Source organism: Hoplias malabaricus, chromosome 3 (genome assembly GCF_029633855.1).
Source record: "Hoplias malabaricus isolate fHopMal1 chromosome 3, fHopMal1.hap1, whole genome shotgun sequence".
Classification (NCBI taxonomy): Eukaryota; Metazoa; Chordata; class Actinopteri; order Characiformes; family Erythrinidae; genus Hoplias; species Hoplias malabaricus.
In genome coordinates, this window is record NC_089802.1 from 67968255 (window position 1) to 67985016 (window position 16762).

The 16762-nt window shown below is 39.7% G+C and overlaps 1 protein-coding gene across 1 annotated transcript in view; it reads right to left on the bottom strand.

The window, feature by feature from the left end:
* hs6st3a (heparan sulfate 6-O-sulfotransferase 3a) overlaps positions 1-10274 on the bottom strand; it is a 42675-nt gene extending 32401 nt beyond the window's left edge. Inside the window, exon 1 of the mRNA XM_066664853.1 lies at positions 9174-10274. Within this exon, the coding sequence (XP_066520950.1) occupies positions 9174-9736 (563 nt within the window). The 5' untranslated portion in view covers positions 9737-10274. The remainder of the gene's footprint in view (positions 1-9173) is intronic.
* Positions 10275-16762: the final 6488 nt, after the last annotated feature.

A 16762-nucleotide genomic window follows, 5' to 3' on the forward strand; every position in this document is an offset into this window, starting at 1 on the left:
TGTGGCAGAAATGGAATATGTAAGTGGTGTCAAAAAATGAAAAACTGCTATGTGCTCTGGAATGAGAGTGCATATTAAAACTCCACTGCATATGATCTTCTGTTCGCCCTCTATAAGGAAACACAGTGTGCAGGAGTGAGCAGAGAGAGAGAGACGGAGAAAGAGAGAGGGAGGGAAGCAGACCCTCAGGGAAGGCATTCTACTTCATCTTTTCTTTTAGCACTTGAGTAAAGGAAGAGAGAACAGACCATGTGCAGAAGTGTAGGCTTTCCTTGTAAGAGCAAGCTGTTAGTGTGTGTGTGTGTGTGTGTGTGTGTGTGTGTGTGTGTGTGTGTGTGTCTGTGTGTGCGCATGTTACTTGATAGTACACATGTATCAGTTTCACTGCAGCCAGTACATTGTTCCTCACCACTGATCATAGACCATGGTTTAAGCTATTCTGGGAAGCCCAGGGAAAACCTCGAGGGAAAAAGGTCTGAAGGTAAAGGAGGAAAATGAGAATGAGAGAGAGAGAGAGAGAGAGAGAGAGAGAGAGAGAGAGAGAGAGAGAGAGAGAGAGAGAGATTCAGTTTTTAAACACCTCCAAGGCTCACAGTGAATGTTTTCTGGTTTAAACACGGGTGCAACAGGGCTCAAACTTGTGGACCCACCATTAACCACTAAATATGTGGGTTTGAAGCCGCTTAATATTTGAAATTGAAGCCGACTCAGCCCACAGTTACCTATGCTGGCCCTATATATCTTACCTACATTTAACCAACACTTTTACCTTTTTCAGCTCACTGCTGCCAGTATTTGCCCAATAGTTTATCAACAGTTTATCTTACTCTACTCTGGGTTGTTATTAATTAACCACATATTCTAACCACAAACTGGAAGTGTAAAAAATTAAATATTGAAACAGCACGGAGCTGAGATGCTACATAATTTAAAATGATTCTTGAATTCAAGCTGCACTCGTGTGTGCAAACGTCTACACATTGTGGCTTCAAATTATTTAGCTTGTAATTTAACAACACTACTTTCTCTTAAACAGAAAATCTAAAATATAATGTAAAAAAAATAAAAAGAAACAGATTTTTAAAACCCTCCTGGTGTGCAGGCACGAACACCAGCGTTAGAATGAGAACTAGACCTTTTTTGGGAAGAAAATCACAGTGTTGGTGACAATTGGTTTTGCAATGCACTTACGGCGTTTTACCCAGTCTACACCTGCCATGGCCAGAGGTGGGCTAATGTTAACAGTTAGAGATTGGGGTAAAATATTGTAGGGCACCATGGTGGTTGACCTTGGGCAAGCCCTATGTTGTAATGTCAACTTTAAACATGTATAGGGCAGCTAAAGATCCTTTCAGATACATAGCACTAAGTTGCATTCTTACAGTGGCTGAGCAGAAAAACCTTATATTATAAACAATATTCTAAATTGATTTTCATTCATTCATTCATTATCTGTAACCGCTTATCCAGTTCAGGGTCGCAGTGGGTCCAGAGCCTACCTGGAATCATTGGGCGCAAGGCGGGAATACACCCTGGAGGGGGCGCCAGTCCTTCACAAGGCAACACAAACACATTCACTCACATACTCACACCTACGGACACCTACCAACGTGTGTTTTTGGACTGTGGGAGGAAACCGGAGCACCCAGAGGAAACCCACGCAGACACAGGGAGAACACACCAACTCCTTAGAGACAGTCACCCGGAGCGGGAATCGAACCCACAACCTCCAGGCCCCTGGAGCTGTGTGACTGCGACACTCCCTGCTGCGCCACCGTGCCGCCCCAAATTGATTTTCTGGTATAAATTTTAAAAAATAATGAATTACCTTTTGGGGCTTTGGGAGCACTTTTTTTGTAAGGACACGGCGGTAGATTATTGGTCTTAAGATTAGTTTGATATAAAAATGTTAAAGTGGCTCCACGGGGCACAAAAGAAAAGCCTGAACACATTAATTACTGATAAATGTGATATTGTGGCTGGACAAAGTATGTGAGAGGCTGGGGAGCTCATGAGCTGCCACTTTTACTTTTTTTTTGGAGTGTGGTGTTGTTTTAGGGGTTAGTTTAGTAGTTTTATGTTGATGCCGTGTGTGTGTGTGTTGGGCTTGGTGTGTGTTTTATACATGCCACCATCAGGAGTTTTTGGGAGATGGTGAATAAGGACATCACGATTTCCACCATACACCAAGCACTTCTGTTTCCTTTGTGTCCTTTTAATCCAGTAATTGTTCAATCTCACTTCCCACCTCCAGTGACAATCACAATATCCCTCTTGTATAGTCCGTTTTACTTAATAGGTTTAATTTTTTTCCTGAAACTGAGGGTTGTTTTGGCTAGAATTTAAAAAACTGACTAAGTGATGTCTGACTTTAGCTCACAGTACTGAGCAGAAATCTTTAGCATTACTTTGCAAAGCAGACTGTATAACGGTTAAAGCTCAGTCTAAGTGGCAAACTCCCATGGCACTTGGGGCAGACTTAATGCAGCTAAACCACTGGGCTTTAAACACTGCCTTCTCCTTCACTCCCACACTCTCTCTCAATATCTTGCTTTAGAGCAGCTCTTAATAATTTGTATATTATTTATTCATGGATGGTGTTAGTTTGGTTAAAATAAGTACTGTGCAATTGAACCAATTTTCTTTTTCTTTCCTTTTCTTAGAGGTGGCTAAAACAAAATTCCCTGTCTGCTGCTACACACTAATCAGCAGCATGAAAATACATGAATCAGAAATGTCATCTGCATCTGCATTCTGGTAATAAGTATTCACCCAAACATTGTTGGTTTAATCAGGTACGTTCAGCCTAAATGCCATTCACAAATGGAATCTGATAATAACCTGGCAGCTGGGAAATATAACACAAAATATTATGCCAAAATAACATCTATGAAAGTAAATGAACTTGACTTATTCTTAATTATACTCTAGATTTTTCCTCCTCTTGTGTCCTGTGTAGCATTCATATGGTTTATTAAATAGATGATGTATGTAGCCACTATGTAAAGGAGATTATCTGGGATATAGGAAAATTACTTTTACAAACATGAATATATAAATGAAGGTGACAGTATTTGTGAATAAAAAAGAACATTAGAAGTGAGACCATGAGAGTTGGCAGTTAACTCTAGTGTGGTGTGGACATGGCATTCATATCAAGACGGTGATTTCAGCATAAATCTCAACTGTAATCTCCCCCTGAATGATAAGACGTCTCTTCTTTAGCCGACACTAATCTTCCTGCAAAAATCTAGAGATTACAAGTGTCTCCTGAATTCCTCAGTACCAGAGCTTAAAGCCTCTCTAATTATCATCTAACTAGAGTTAGTGTAGCTGCAGGATGTAGATATGTGTAGAATAAGGTTAATCTTCATGTACACTCACCCAAACATCAACATCTGTATCATGAATTGAGAGTGGAAAATATGGAAGAACGACAGCGGCAGTGAGATGATGACACTGCATTTTCAGTTATGGCGCAGTAAAGTTCTTCACATTTCCTAACAGTGTGTAGAAGACTGAGTGTGTCTGATTAGACAGTAAATGGGATAAGCATCATGATCAGGACGTGTGGACTGCAGCTACAAAGGACTGACTGAGTCTATCAGTGGCATAAAATGGCAAAACTCTTTCTTCTAGCTTTCAGTGTAAAGCTTGAACTACCATGTTGTCTCTTCTGCTTTTTAATGCAGCTGCACTAGTGTCAGCAGAACAAAACCAACTTTAGTCTCTGAGGAATTCTTTATAATAAGAATATAGCTCAAGCTCAAAGTAGCATTGAATATCAGCACTTCCCCCAAGTCATGCCTTTTTTTAAATAATCTTTTGTTCTTAAGAAATGTTTAATTAATTGTTAACATAAGGTTTTAATTAGAGTTTAAATCATTTGTTTATGAGTGAAGATCTTTAATAATTAAACAAATGCATTTGGAATACAATCTTTCTACTCAATGTGTGCAGAAATCCTGAAAAAGAATTCAATTCAAACTGCAAAGTTTGTCCCATTCGGTCCCATTGCCACAGGTATTTAAAATCAAGCACCTATTTGTGCAGTCTGGTTAAATTCAAGCATGGTGCCCTAATACACACAGTTGGAAAAAGTCAGTTTGTGAAATTTTGTCCCTTCTATAGGATATATGTTCTATGGATATTCTATGGTTAAATGTGCTTGGTATTATCGTAAAGTGTAAGTGTTAAGGAACCACAGCAACTCAGCCACAAAGGGGCAGACCATGTAAAATTACAGAGATTTACATACACACACACACACACAAATATATGTTGAAATACTTAACAATCTAGCTGTGCTAATACTGTTTTCTCTCTAATTTCAGATGAGCTGCTGCTTTGCTGCTTTTTCTGACTCATGCTAAACAATAAAATGGCCATGATTTAGCAAAGTTACAGAGAATTATACAGATTATGAATCTTTGTGATTTTTTTAATCATGAGACAATGAAATAGGTAAAAAGCTTGAAGCTTGAAATAGGTATGAAGCTTGTTTATCTGCATATGTAAATGGAAGACAGCACAGAGAAACCATTGTAGCATCAGAACACCCATACATATTGCAAACCAACTCCATATATCCCAAATATATCATTTAAAAATTAGAATAAAACCATTTATTGTTTTTTGCTCTTATGCCATGTACAGGAAGTTTTCTAAATGTCCATGGTCTGATGCTGCAGGTCTTCTAAACAATGACCCATTTAAAAATGGTTTAAAATGTAATCTTTTTTTATTGCATAGTACAAAGAATCCTTTTGGCACCATTATTTTAATGGTTAAAGTTTGAGACTTTAAAGAGAATGGGTTCAAGTAAGTTTTACACCTAGGATGCAGTGCTATTTCTCTAATTAAATACTATCACACTTCTGACTTTCCCCTCATTCTGAGCTCAGAATCCCCTTTATCAGGTAGGACTTCATTAGCGGAGCCCCAGGATGGCAACTGCCCTCCACAGGGCTAAACTGACCTAAGTTAATGGAGCGTGAAGAGAGAAAGTGAAGCTTGAGCCTCAGGTTACTCCAGTGCGACTCCCGTTGGCAGATAAAAGTACTAAAGCAGCATAGCGTTGCGTGTGCTATACCAGGAACACAGTAATAAGTGTAGAGAACTGCAGACACAAACAGCCCTAATGAATTCTACTCACAAAATGCTAATATTAAAATGTCCTTGCATGTTCCTTAAATGAGAACCAGATAATGGTTTCATCATTATACAAAATGATGGTTATTTGTTTAAGGGAACAATGGGTGGGGTTTTATTTACTTATTGCTCCTGGGCTCCCCCTATAGTTGCAGAGTGTAATACACTTTTACAGTGCAGTTCTAAAATTAAGAGAGTGTGCTGAGGGAAGTTGGGTGGTTTCCTACACCGCTCCAAATATTCATAGTGCAGTTTCTGCAGTGCTGAGCCCAGAGTAGCAAGGACAGAGTCTCTGTTTTCACTAATAAAGGTCAGTGAAGCATTTCTATTCTAATTATGTAATTTTAAGGTAAAAATGATATCTACTGTTCCTATAAGGAGAATAATTTCAAAAACTAAATGGACAAAAGTATGGGACACACCACCTAATCATTGAATTTAAGTGTTTCGTTCAGTCCCATTGCCACAAGTGTTTAAAATCAAGCTCCAACTCATGCATTCTGGCTTAACAAACATTTCTGAAAGAATGGGTCATTCCAAAGACTTCACTGAATTCAAGCACGGTGCTGTAGTAGGATGTCACCTTTGCAACAAGTCCATTTGTGTAAATATCTTCCCTCCTAGATGTTCTGTGATCAAATGTGAGTGGTATTATTGAAAATTGAAGTGGAGATTGCCAAGCGTGGAGGTACACAGTGACTAAAAGTCAACAATGCTTTTCTGACTCAATAAGTGCAGAGTTTAAAGCATGCTGTTTGTAACCAACTCATTCACATACATCCTGATAAAACTGAGGTTTTGTGTTTGAATTTTGGCCTCTTGTCCATACAAAAACAGCAATTTAGGTCACTAATGTTTTCACTAAAAAAACATTGGTGGAGATTTCTGAAAACATTGTTGTCAGTGGTGTTGTGTTTATGGGAAAAACAGAGCTTTTTAAAAACACTTACAACACACAGCTTGACTGTTTCTGATTGACAGTCCCTATATAGTTAATTACATAATAAATCTACAAAGTACACATGAAGACAGCACTAGATTTCAGATTCCCACATATGAATAAATGTAAATGATGTGTTATAACAAATTTACAATGCACAGTTAAGATCTAGATTCAGTAAATTCATGACTTGTGTAGTGCACTAAGGAGTATGTAGTAATTTGGTTTCTCTAATGCTTTGTGGTGTTTTGACGTCTCTCTTTAAGAGGTAACATACTGGTCTGGCATGATATTGCAACCTCTGGGGAAAATCTCTGTTTTAAAAGATATACAGATACATGTAGACAGGGCTTTAGAATGGGATGTCATAAAAACAAGTGTCCCACTTCTTTTGGCCATATAGTGTACCAAAGAGACACACATATAAGCCCAATGTCACTCAATTAGCAAAGTTGAAAATGCAGCACTCCTTATGCATTGCTAATGTAATACCTCCAACTCTCTACTCATTTCCAAAAATGCTGTACATCTGTAACCAAAATGGCCCATATTCTGTATCAGTGCCTCTCTGCATAAAGAGGGCGTGTGCCCAACACCTGCAAACACATCAGCTGATCACTGCTACATTCTGATGCTGTTACACTATCACATTCTGTTTGATTTGATGGCAAATGTAAATGAAATTCTAAAAACATTTTATGAGAATTCTTTGTGTCTCCTTCTTAATTTTTTTTTTTTTTGCACTTTCTCCATGTGGCATCTTGAGCTGAGGATTTACTGGATGAGAGATTTCAGTGCAGGGTAGGATTAATGTCCTGAAATAAGCTAACAGATGGAGAGTTTCTCTTACTGTTTACTGAAGGCCTCATGTTGCAATATGACACCACCCACAATGTCAGTGATCTTGAAGATGTCACCACTACGCATCGCTATCTCTGCTCCAATAAAGTGGCGACCCTAAAACGCTTACTGTTCAAAGTCTAGACCTTAATTTTGCTGTAAACTTTACAACTTGCCTCTGGCTGAAAGATTGGCTCGCTGTGTAATGTATTACAATGATTGGCTCTTTTGCTGAATGAGTGAAATCCAAGACTTGAAGGCCAACTTGAAATTGATGAGACACATTCCTATAAAGGACAAATCCAGAAAAAAACTGCTCTGTTAGAGTTCTGGTTTATTATATTCAAATTAATTGCTAACTGTGGAAATTGGGAGCAACTGTAGCAGCAGATTATATTGCACTGCTTTACTCTTGTTGTCACAGGTAGCAGTATGATAAAGAGGGAGTACAAGCCTCATCAACTGCCTTACCCCACTTTTCTTAGAAGTGCTCATTTATCTTCAATGGTAAGGAGTCCCTTTAAAGGTGTGCTGTAATCAGGCACTTGCCCTACTGCTGGGACACCCTTGGGAATATAGGGGAGCAGGAACAAGATAAAGAGGTGGAGTAGGAAGAATGTTTAGAGGAACAACATTCATATGGTTATAAGGAAACAGGAATCGAATGTTCATTACAGCTGCCTGGTACAGTGCATGTTTTTTTTTTTTTTTTTTTGTCAATTTCACAAAAAAATTTCACAGCACTCTAAATCAAATCAAAGAAAATCCACACAATGGTTGTAATCACAATGCATCAGAAAGCTTGAGTGCACATCCACAAAACAGCGCTTTTCAAGCTCCTCACAAATGTGCCTATAACACGTTTCCAGTCAAAGATCACTGATGACAAACCAAGTTCTATCTCAAATCCTTCGCTTACTCCATCAGGGAATCAATGCAGCACATTTGTTCTGTGCTCTAACGGTGCCAGAATAGGGCTCTTTGGAACAATGCCACAGAAAACCCCTAAAGAGTATTGAGAAGTTTGCGAGGAGCCATTCTTTTAAATGTTCTTTATGGCTGTGATCCAAATAACCTTTTTAACACATTTATTTTTCAGTGTGAAGTGTTCCTTTAATGTGTGTGTGGTTGCCTCAAAATTAACATTTGAGCTACAGTCGCTCATGCCAAGTTTAAGCTTCAACTGCATCCGGGATTTGTTCAACAGCACATGCTAGTCTACATTTTTTTTTAATTTCATAATATACTTTATTGGGTGTAGGCTTCACACATACAAGATCTATCCGTGATTCTGTCACATGAGTGTTTCAACACCCTGAATCAGATTACTATTATTATTATTATTTCTAAAATGTTCATATAATCATCTCAACAAATTAGTAGTAAGTGTGCATCACAGTATGCAGAAGTGTGTTCTTGACTCTGTAGCCAATGAAAAGGGGCAGAAGCTGGTAGAACGTGTTTTTAAAAATGCTGAATTCATGGAACGTTGCTTTTGTTGATCTAAAGGGACATTTGTACTTTGCACTATTAATTCCTGATGTTTGTTTTACATATCAAATTTACCTGTGTTCATTTAAACCAGTTGATGTCAAGTTTGAACACTCACAGTGTTCGTTTAAAAACCAACAGTGTGACTTTAACACTGGCAAATGTGTACTATATTTGATTTTGTTTACCACAAGGGTCATTTTTACAGCAGAAGTTGTGTTTCTTTCATTGTTTCATGGTCATTTCCAAGAGCGCCTTGAAATATATATATATATATATGTCTTATGTGTTTTTCACCAGGTGTTTAGGATGATTATCTTTTAATTCAGTATTCTGGTGTACAAATTAGTGTTTGTGATGCCAACTGACCCAACCCAGCTAAACTCATACACCCCTATATTAACACACACACACACACATATATATATATATATATATATATTCCCAACTTGCACCCAATGATTCCCGGGAGGCTCTGGACCCACCACGACCCTAAAACTGGATAAGCACTTACAGACAATGAATGAGTGAATATATATATATATATATTCACCTGTGATGGAAAAAAACAACTTGCTTTAAAATCACTTTTGTACCTCTAAATGTACATTTACGCTGTTTGTAAATTACGCTGTTTACACGGTTTGTAAATGACTCGACTGGATTGTTAAGAATGCATGTTCAGCACTGTGCACTGTGGAGTGATGAGTTCTTTCACGGGGCGGATTTCCGTTCTTGTAAATGAACTCACCTCCGCTTCAGCGGCGCGTCTTTTCGTTGCTTCTTGTTCATGACCGCGGGCACGCAGCTGGTGAGCTCTGTCCAGTCCGCGTGCAGTCCGCAGCTCCAGCCGGTGGAGAAGCGCGAGAAGAGCCAAGACTCGGCTTTGCCCGGCCGGTGGCACGTGCACTTCTTCTGGCCCGGCCTGCAGTCGCACGGGCGCTCGAGGCGGATGTTCCTGACCAGGTGGCGGCCGAATGTGGTGCCGCCGGTCTTCTGGATGTGAAGGAACACGATCACGTCGCTGCCCTTGATGTCAAACTCCACGCGGCGCTCCAGGTCTTCCGCGGTGAAGTTGAATTTGGACGGAAACGTGGCCGGGACCTCTTCCGCGTCTGCGTCTGTGTCTGCGTCCACGCCGCCGTCCTCCTCCGGCGAATACGCGGAGAGCAGAGCCCTAAAAGCCCCCGAGCTCGGACCGCTCCGGAGCCGACAGGACGAGCTGTCTGCCGGACAGATGTATTGGTAGCCGATCATTACGAACAGAACGGCCAGCACGGGGACGAGGAGCAGTTTGTTGGATTTATCATCCATCGCAAATGGAGCAGAGGGTCACGGCATTAGTTTCTCACCGTGCAGGGGAAAGGTCCCGGTGGCGCGCGCTGAAAACTCAACATTTCGGCAAAGTTCAGGAAGTTCAGATCATGGATCTCCTCTATGAACGCGCGCGAGGTCGAACAGCTTTAGATACGCGCACACGTTTGCCATGAAAGTTCTAGAAATCTACGCTAGTTCCTTATATGACAATGAATATGAAACTGAAGCCTATAGAAAAGAGGGTCTATTTCATTTCACCCAACTTTGAGAAGAAGTCTCTCAAACGACGAAAAGAACCTTAGAAGGTTTACCCAGAGCTTACACGGAGCTTCTCAAAATCAGGCGAAAACCTGCGGTCAACCCCTCTTTCACAGAGTTAATTAACGCTTCCCTGGGAATGTGGAAGACCTTGAGTAGGGCTCCAGGCGACACTCCGTTTAAAAACAACATCCCAACTGAAATAGTCCAGAATCCCTCTCAGTGTCTCTTGCAGAATGCAGAACCTCGTCTCAGTTTGAGGAAAATCAAAAAAGTTGTGCTGGTGATCGCCTGCGAGGTCCGCAGCGAGGAGAGAGGAGAGAGTTCTGCCTTCCTCGCCTTCAGATGGGGATTGAACGCGCAGAGAGTCTACCGTAATTATCCAATCATAACCGAGAGCCGCGGAACGGTGGACCAATACAAAACTACACATCGGGCCCGTACAGCCAATACCAGCTCCAACGATGAGCCATAACTGTAGCGCAGCCAATCGCGGCTGTAAACACAGAGTGAAACTGTGAGCATGAGCTTTGAGAGCCGGACAGCCGTGAGACTGTCTCGACATTCTGATTTACAACTGCGTCCAAAGGTCCCTCGTTACGACATAGGCCTACAATAATATATTCCCATAATAAAATAAGAAGAATGACCAGCGTCTCTTCAACTCACACAATCTTATCATTTGCAATGTTACTATGACTGATAAAGTAATGCATAACGGAATAGACTTTTATCGTTATTTTGATAATAAACCTGGATTGTAATACTATAAAATTAATATTAGTAAGTATTTTAGGATATAACTTAGGATTTGCTTAACATTTCAAGCTACATGATACAATTAGCACATGAATAATTATAAACAGTAAAGATCTGATTACTAGTTCATTCATTCATTATCTGTAAGTCCAGAGCCTACCTGGAATCATTGGGCGCAAGGCGGGAATACACCCCGGAGGGGGCGCCAGTCCTTCACAGGGCAACACACACACACACACACACATTCACTAACACCTACGGACACTTTTGAGTCACTAATCCACCTGCAACGTGTATTTTTGGACTGTGGGAGGAAACCGGAGCACACCCACGCGGACGCGGGGAGAACACACCAAACTCCTCACAGACAGTCACCCGGAGCGGGAATCGAACCCACAACCTCCAGATCCCTGGAGCTGTGTGACCGCGACACAACCTGCTACCACACCACAGAGATGCAACATGTATGTTCAGCAAACATTTTTTGTACATGGTTGAAAACACCATCCCCATAACTTTGACAATAATTGTGTTGCTGACATAAACATGTATTTATTTTTATGTGGAAATAAATTTTTAAAAATTGAAAATGCTTGGCTTTAAACGAATGTGTTTTATACCACCTTCACAATACTCTTGACAAATTTAAGGAAGTGAATGTACACCAGGCTATATTACAGTGCCAGTCTAGACGATTCTTAGACCTTGAGTTTAGAGAGTTTATGTGACATGACGTAATGATACTGTGTAGAGATAGTTCTGTTTTTAAGTGGAAACTTTCAGTGGTCACATGATTAACAGAAGTATTTGAAGTGGGCTGTTCATCACATTTCAGCACCAAGGACAGTGCACATGTCGCTTACTTCTAAGGCAGGTTTTGTTAACCAATGTCATATAGTCCCTTTTTTGAGGTGTATACATTTTTAAACTCCCACATTCTCTTAATTACATCACTATTAGGAAATACCGTAGTGTAGGCCTACAGAAGCAATGATTGACAATATATGCAAATGATAATATTACACTCAAATGGACTAAAAAATTACTGGAATTATAAAATAATTCCCCAACAAAACCCCATATATTGTAAAATGCAGCCAAATATAGAGTGACACACATATATATCACTGTGTTGATCAAATATAGAACAAGTGCATAACCAACACTGTTTAATTTAATTCCTTTTTTAATTTTTAATTGATTTCTGTCTCTTGTTGCAGTTGAAAGGTGTGTAAACAGTGTGTTGATAGTGGAATGTCTCTTTGGTGGGTCTGTACAGAATAGCTAATTATGTTCCTTGTGATATCAAGCAACACCTCAGTTTGGTAGAGTTTTCATTGCTTTGTATTGTTCATGCTTGTTTTTGTGTGTGTTGGGCTTGCGAGATGCATCATTGTTGGGGGGCTCACCATCTGGCAAGATTGTGTCTACAGGCCTGTGGTGCCCTACACTTTAACGAGCAGAAATAAAGTTAATGTAGTTTAGAACCCCTTACATGACACTTCTGAAAACATGTTAAGAACACCAAGGGGGTTACAGAACAGATACTCCAGAGACAAGTTTACCAGTGTGATATTGACATTTACAGCCAGTTATTTTAAAGCTAAAGGTGAGTCTTACATGGCATGTATCTGTTATTTTGTTACGAAAAGTGTAGTAGCCTAGCCCTACACTGTCACTGTGGTGGTACACTCAAAGGTACATATTCGGTACCTTAAATTATGAAACTTTATAATTGTACCTTGTTCTATTATAATTAGAGATTTTAAAATTGTGTTTATTCCATACACCCCCATTTGATCTCCAGGATTTATTGTTATTATGTTCTTCCATTTTGCACAGTTCTAAAATGAAATATTACAGATATTCACCTCTCCTTCTGGAGAAGACAATGTTAACCTTTAGGGAACACAACTGGACTTTAAACCACTGTTGTACCTTTAAAGGTACATTTACACTGTGTGTACCTTAAGTGACCAATAATATACCCCTGTGGTGCCTTTTTTTCTGAGAATGTATATGACATCATCGTCGTAGAAGCATGTCTATAACTATGGTGGCCCACTGAGTCATATCACAACAACATTTAGGAAACAAGCAAAAGCTGCAAACAAAATAGCATTTAGAGAGAATGCAATGCAAATACAAATTGAGAACATAGATATAAACACGAGAACTCAACAGCATTAAAAGGGACGCTGCATTGGAGGGGCGTACACAAGAAATGCTCCTGACCACTAAAGGCACTTTAAAATATTTGAGCTGTTAATGTTGCAGCAAAGGTGTGACCAGAGCAAAAAGCATTCCATTTCATTCCACACGTTCTCTAAGCAGTGCCCTTGTAGTCAATACACTTATTACACGATCACGATTGCGTATTCCTGTTCTCATGGTTGTATTTCAGTTTTCATGGTTTCTCTTATTTGGTTTGTGCTTCATAAATGTTGTTGTGATATGTCTCAGTGGGCCACTGTATATAAAGCAGCTCAGCAGCCGTTAGTTCTAGGCCAAGCATTAAGCTGACAATCGATGCCAAGCAGCAGCTGGCTGCTGAGAAGCACTTGCTGGCAAAAAAAGGGGTACAAACAGCATTATCCCAACTTTTTTGACAAAACAACAGTTTGCAAAGTGGCTACTAGCATTAGCCACTGAGCTAGAAGTAACTCTCCTTTGGAGGAGCTGGTGACCTCTGGTATAAGGTATGGCTGGTGTCACAGTGGACCAACGACAAAATGAAGGAAGATGACTGCAAGCAGAAAAGGCCCAGTGACTGACAGAGGACAGCATGCATGGTCCTGGCTGTAGCTGCAACACAAAACAGTGAGCAAGAGGAATCCATTCAGGGCTCTGCATGGCTCCATTTTGTTAATGCTTGTAGGTTTCTATATAGCAGCCTGCCTGTGGGAAAAGATAAAGACACTTTCACAGTATTAGTTTTCCTTACACATTTATGAAGGTTGTAGTCCCTGCAACAGTGAAATAATGAATGGGATGATGGATGATAAAAGTCTGTGCATTTGTTCTGCAAATGCCTCCTGCCTCTACCACTCCCCGTCTCCCTCCCCCCAACTTGGGAACTGGGAGCTTTAATTTATTACAAGCACTTCATCTCTTCACCAGCGTACCACAGCCATGCAGACCAGAGCACAGGGGAGAGAGATGTCAGGCTTTGCTCCTCTGGTGTAAGACTGTCTAACACACAGCGACGTCTGAAAGAATTGCACTAAATTCCCTGATAACACAAAGCCTCACTTATTAGCTACAGAAAAAAGGAAATGCCTGTTAATGTTGTATTGGTGACATGGTTTGGACAGTGTACTGCTTACAAAATGTGTCATAGCATCATTCGACATGTCTCTAAAAATGCTTGCTCCAAAAATATTTATCTAATTAATTTTAATTAAATGTTTTCTCTATCATTTGAAACATTAATAATTCAGTGATAAAAGCAGCACTATGTGAGTTTTGTTTGTTAAAATTCAGTGAAATCACATTAGTCAAGAGTGACGAGGTGAAAATATCTGCTAAAATAGTGACCATCTGCTGCTGTCAGTCACCGTGAAAAGACTGAAATATTAATTCTCAATTCAGAAGCTACTCTTCACCCCGCAAAATTGACCTCCCTCTGTGGGTTGGTAGGAGGGTCCCCTCTCCCCCTGCACATTGGCATCAGTCAGCTGATGATCTGGACAGTTTGCATTCCCCTGAGAAACACTAAGCTGCTCACAGGTGTTACATCAGGAGCAGTTCTGAAACAAGTGTTGGGTTGGCCTCATGTGTCTCAGAGGTAGCACTTGTTTGCCTCCACCCTCCCAGCTAGTTGAACTCTATGTGACTGGACCAGTTTATTGAGAAAAATAATAATTGGGGAGAAAACTGGGTATATATATATATATATATATATATATATAGTCAGAGCTGTTGGTTCAGATTTGGCAGGGGGTTTTCTAACCACATGAGTATCTTTATGTACTATGGAAGATCAGACATCAGATGCACATGCTCAAAAAAGGAGGTTCAGCTCAATAGGCTGGTCACCTGAATAATACTGGTGCATTGGTGCAGAATAATAGGGTGCAGAGGTATCATGGCATCAGGAAAAGAAATTATTTTCAAAAAGTATATATTTTTTCATATTTTTGCATATAAGTTTTCAGAAAACTTAAATTGGTTGATTAAACAGAGAAGTATGGACTGAAAATGATATACTGAAAATGAGTGTACTGTTTACACATATCCTGTTTACATCATGGTTACCGTTACAGCACAAATACACTTTAAATGTCAGTGTCTCTCTCCCTCAGCCCCCCCACCCCCCCTCCCCCAAATATTCTTTTGTATTTTCTTAGCCATGTCTTTTGCACTTTAATGTGTGTGCACTGTTTTATGTTTGCACTAGATTTGCACTAGTTGCACTTTAATGTTGTGTATTGTTTTATGTAGCACCTTGGTCCTGGAGGAACACTATTTTGTTTCACTGTGTACTGTAAACACTGTATACTGCTGAAATGACAATAAACTTCTTGATCTTGAATACAGAATGTTGGTTTATATCACCATTAATCTAAAGAAATTTGTTTGCACTGCATTTTATTGTTCAACTTTATTTAAGGCATTTTGTCACAGTATTTATCTAGTTACTTCTTTACAGTTTTAATTATTTGACAGAGAATGTAGTGTTAGTTGTCTTGCCCAAGCATTTTTATTGGTGAAATATGGTTTACTGATTAGAGAATCAAGGTCCAGTCATTACAACACAATGAATGTTTTAATTATTTTTTTAAAACATCTTACTAGTTTGTGTCAAAAAGAATAGGGATATTTTGTTCTGTTCTATTCCTTCCTTTAAAAAATGAAGCCAGTTGACAGTGTGAACGTGTCTTGTTATGTGTTCGAATCACGTGTCATCACATTTGTAATTATAGCCCCCAGGTGACAGATTTAAACGACAGAGATGCATTGCAGTATGCAGTGAGAGACACTCATGACAGCCTAATGATGAGCTGACTCGGTGACTGTGGATGCATGCACACAGCTATCTTTAGAAAGCAGTATCTAGAAAACAGTAATTCTTTCCTTCCATTTAATAGGATTTGTTCTCATTGCTAGCAAAGCAATTTATTAAAAGAGTTAATAATTGCAAGGTTCTTGAAAACATGATGAATGTGTCAGCAGGTGTGCAATGAAGGAAGGTTGTGTGAAGCAGTGGAGATATTTAAAAATGATTCTCATGTAGCACAAAGATGCCTATAGCATATGGCTGTGATACATGATGTATGGGTTGTGTGAATGCACAGTAATGTCAATTCACTTGAAACACCTAAATCACTGGTTTTTATTTAAACTACACAACAAGGCTTTATGATATAAAGCAGTAAAAAGCAAATTAATTAATTTTCTGTAACTACGTATACAGTTCTGGGTTGTGGTGGGTCCAGAACTATCCTTGAATCACTGGCCACAATGTGGAAACAAACCCCAGAGGTGACGCCACTCCATCTTAGCATGACACACACACACCTATTGACACTTTCGAGCAGCCAATCCACCTACCAACATGTGGGGGGTTTTTTTGGATTGTGGAAACCAGAAAACCTGGATGAAACCCGTGTGGATACGGGAAAAACAGACCAAACTCCTAACAGACAGTCACCTGGGGGCTCGAACCCACACCTGCAGGACCCTGAGGTTGTGTAACAGTGACACTACCTGTTTTGCAACTGTACTGTCCCATAAACAGCAAATGGATTCATTTAAACATAAAACAGAGCTGTTTGACCGGTTAAACCTTCATACAGCAAACAGCAAAAGAATCTGCAACAAAAGTCACATATGGTTAGATATTTCATTTTTCTTCACAGATAATGTTCAGCTATGCATCGTGCAATTTTAAGTAAGATTCTATGGCATTCTGGGCCGGTGGCTTGGCCAGGTTTGATACTGTTCATTATCTCCTTCTTTGAATATTCTTATGTGTTTTTCACCAGGTGTTTAGGATGATTATCT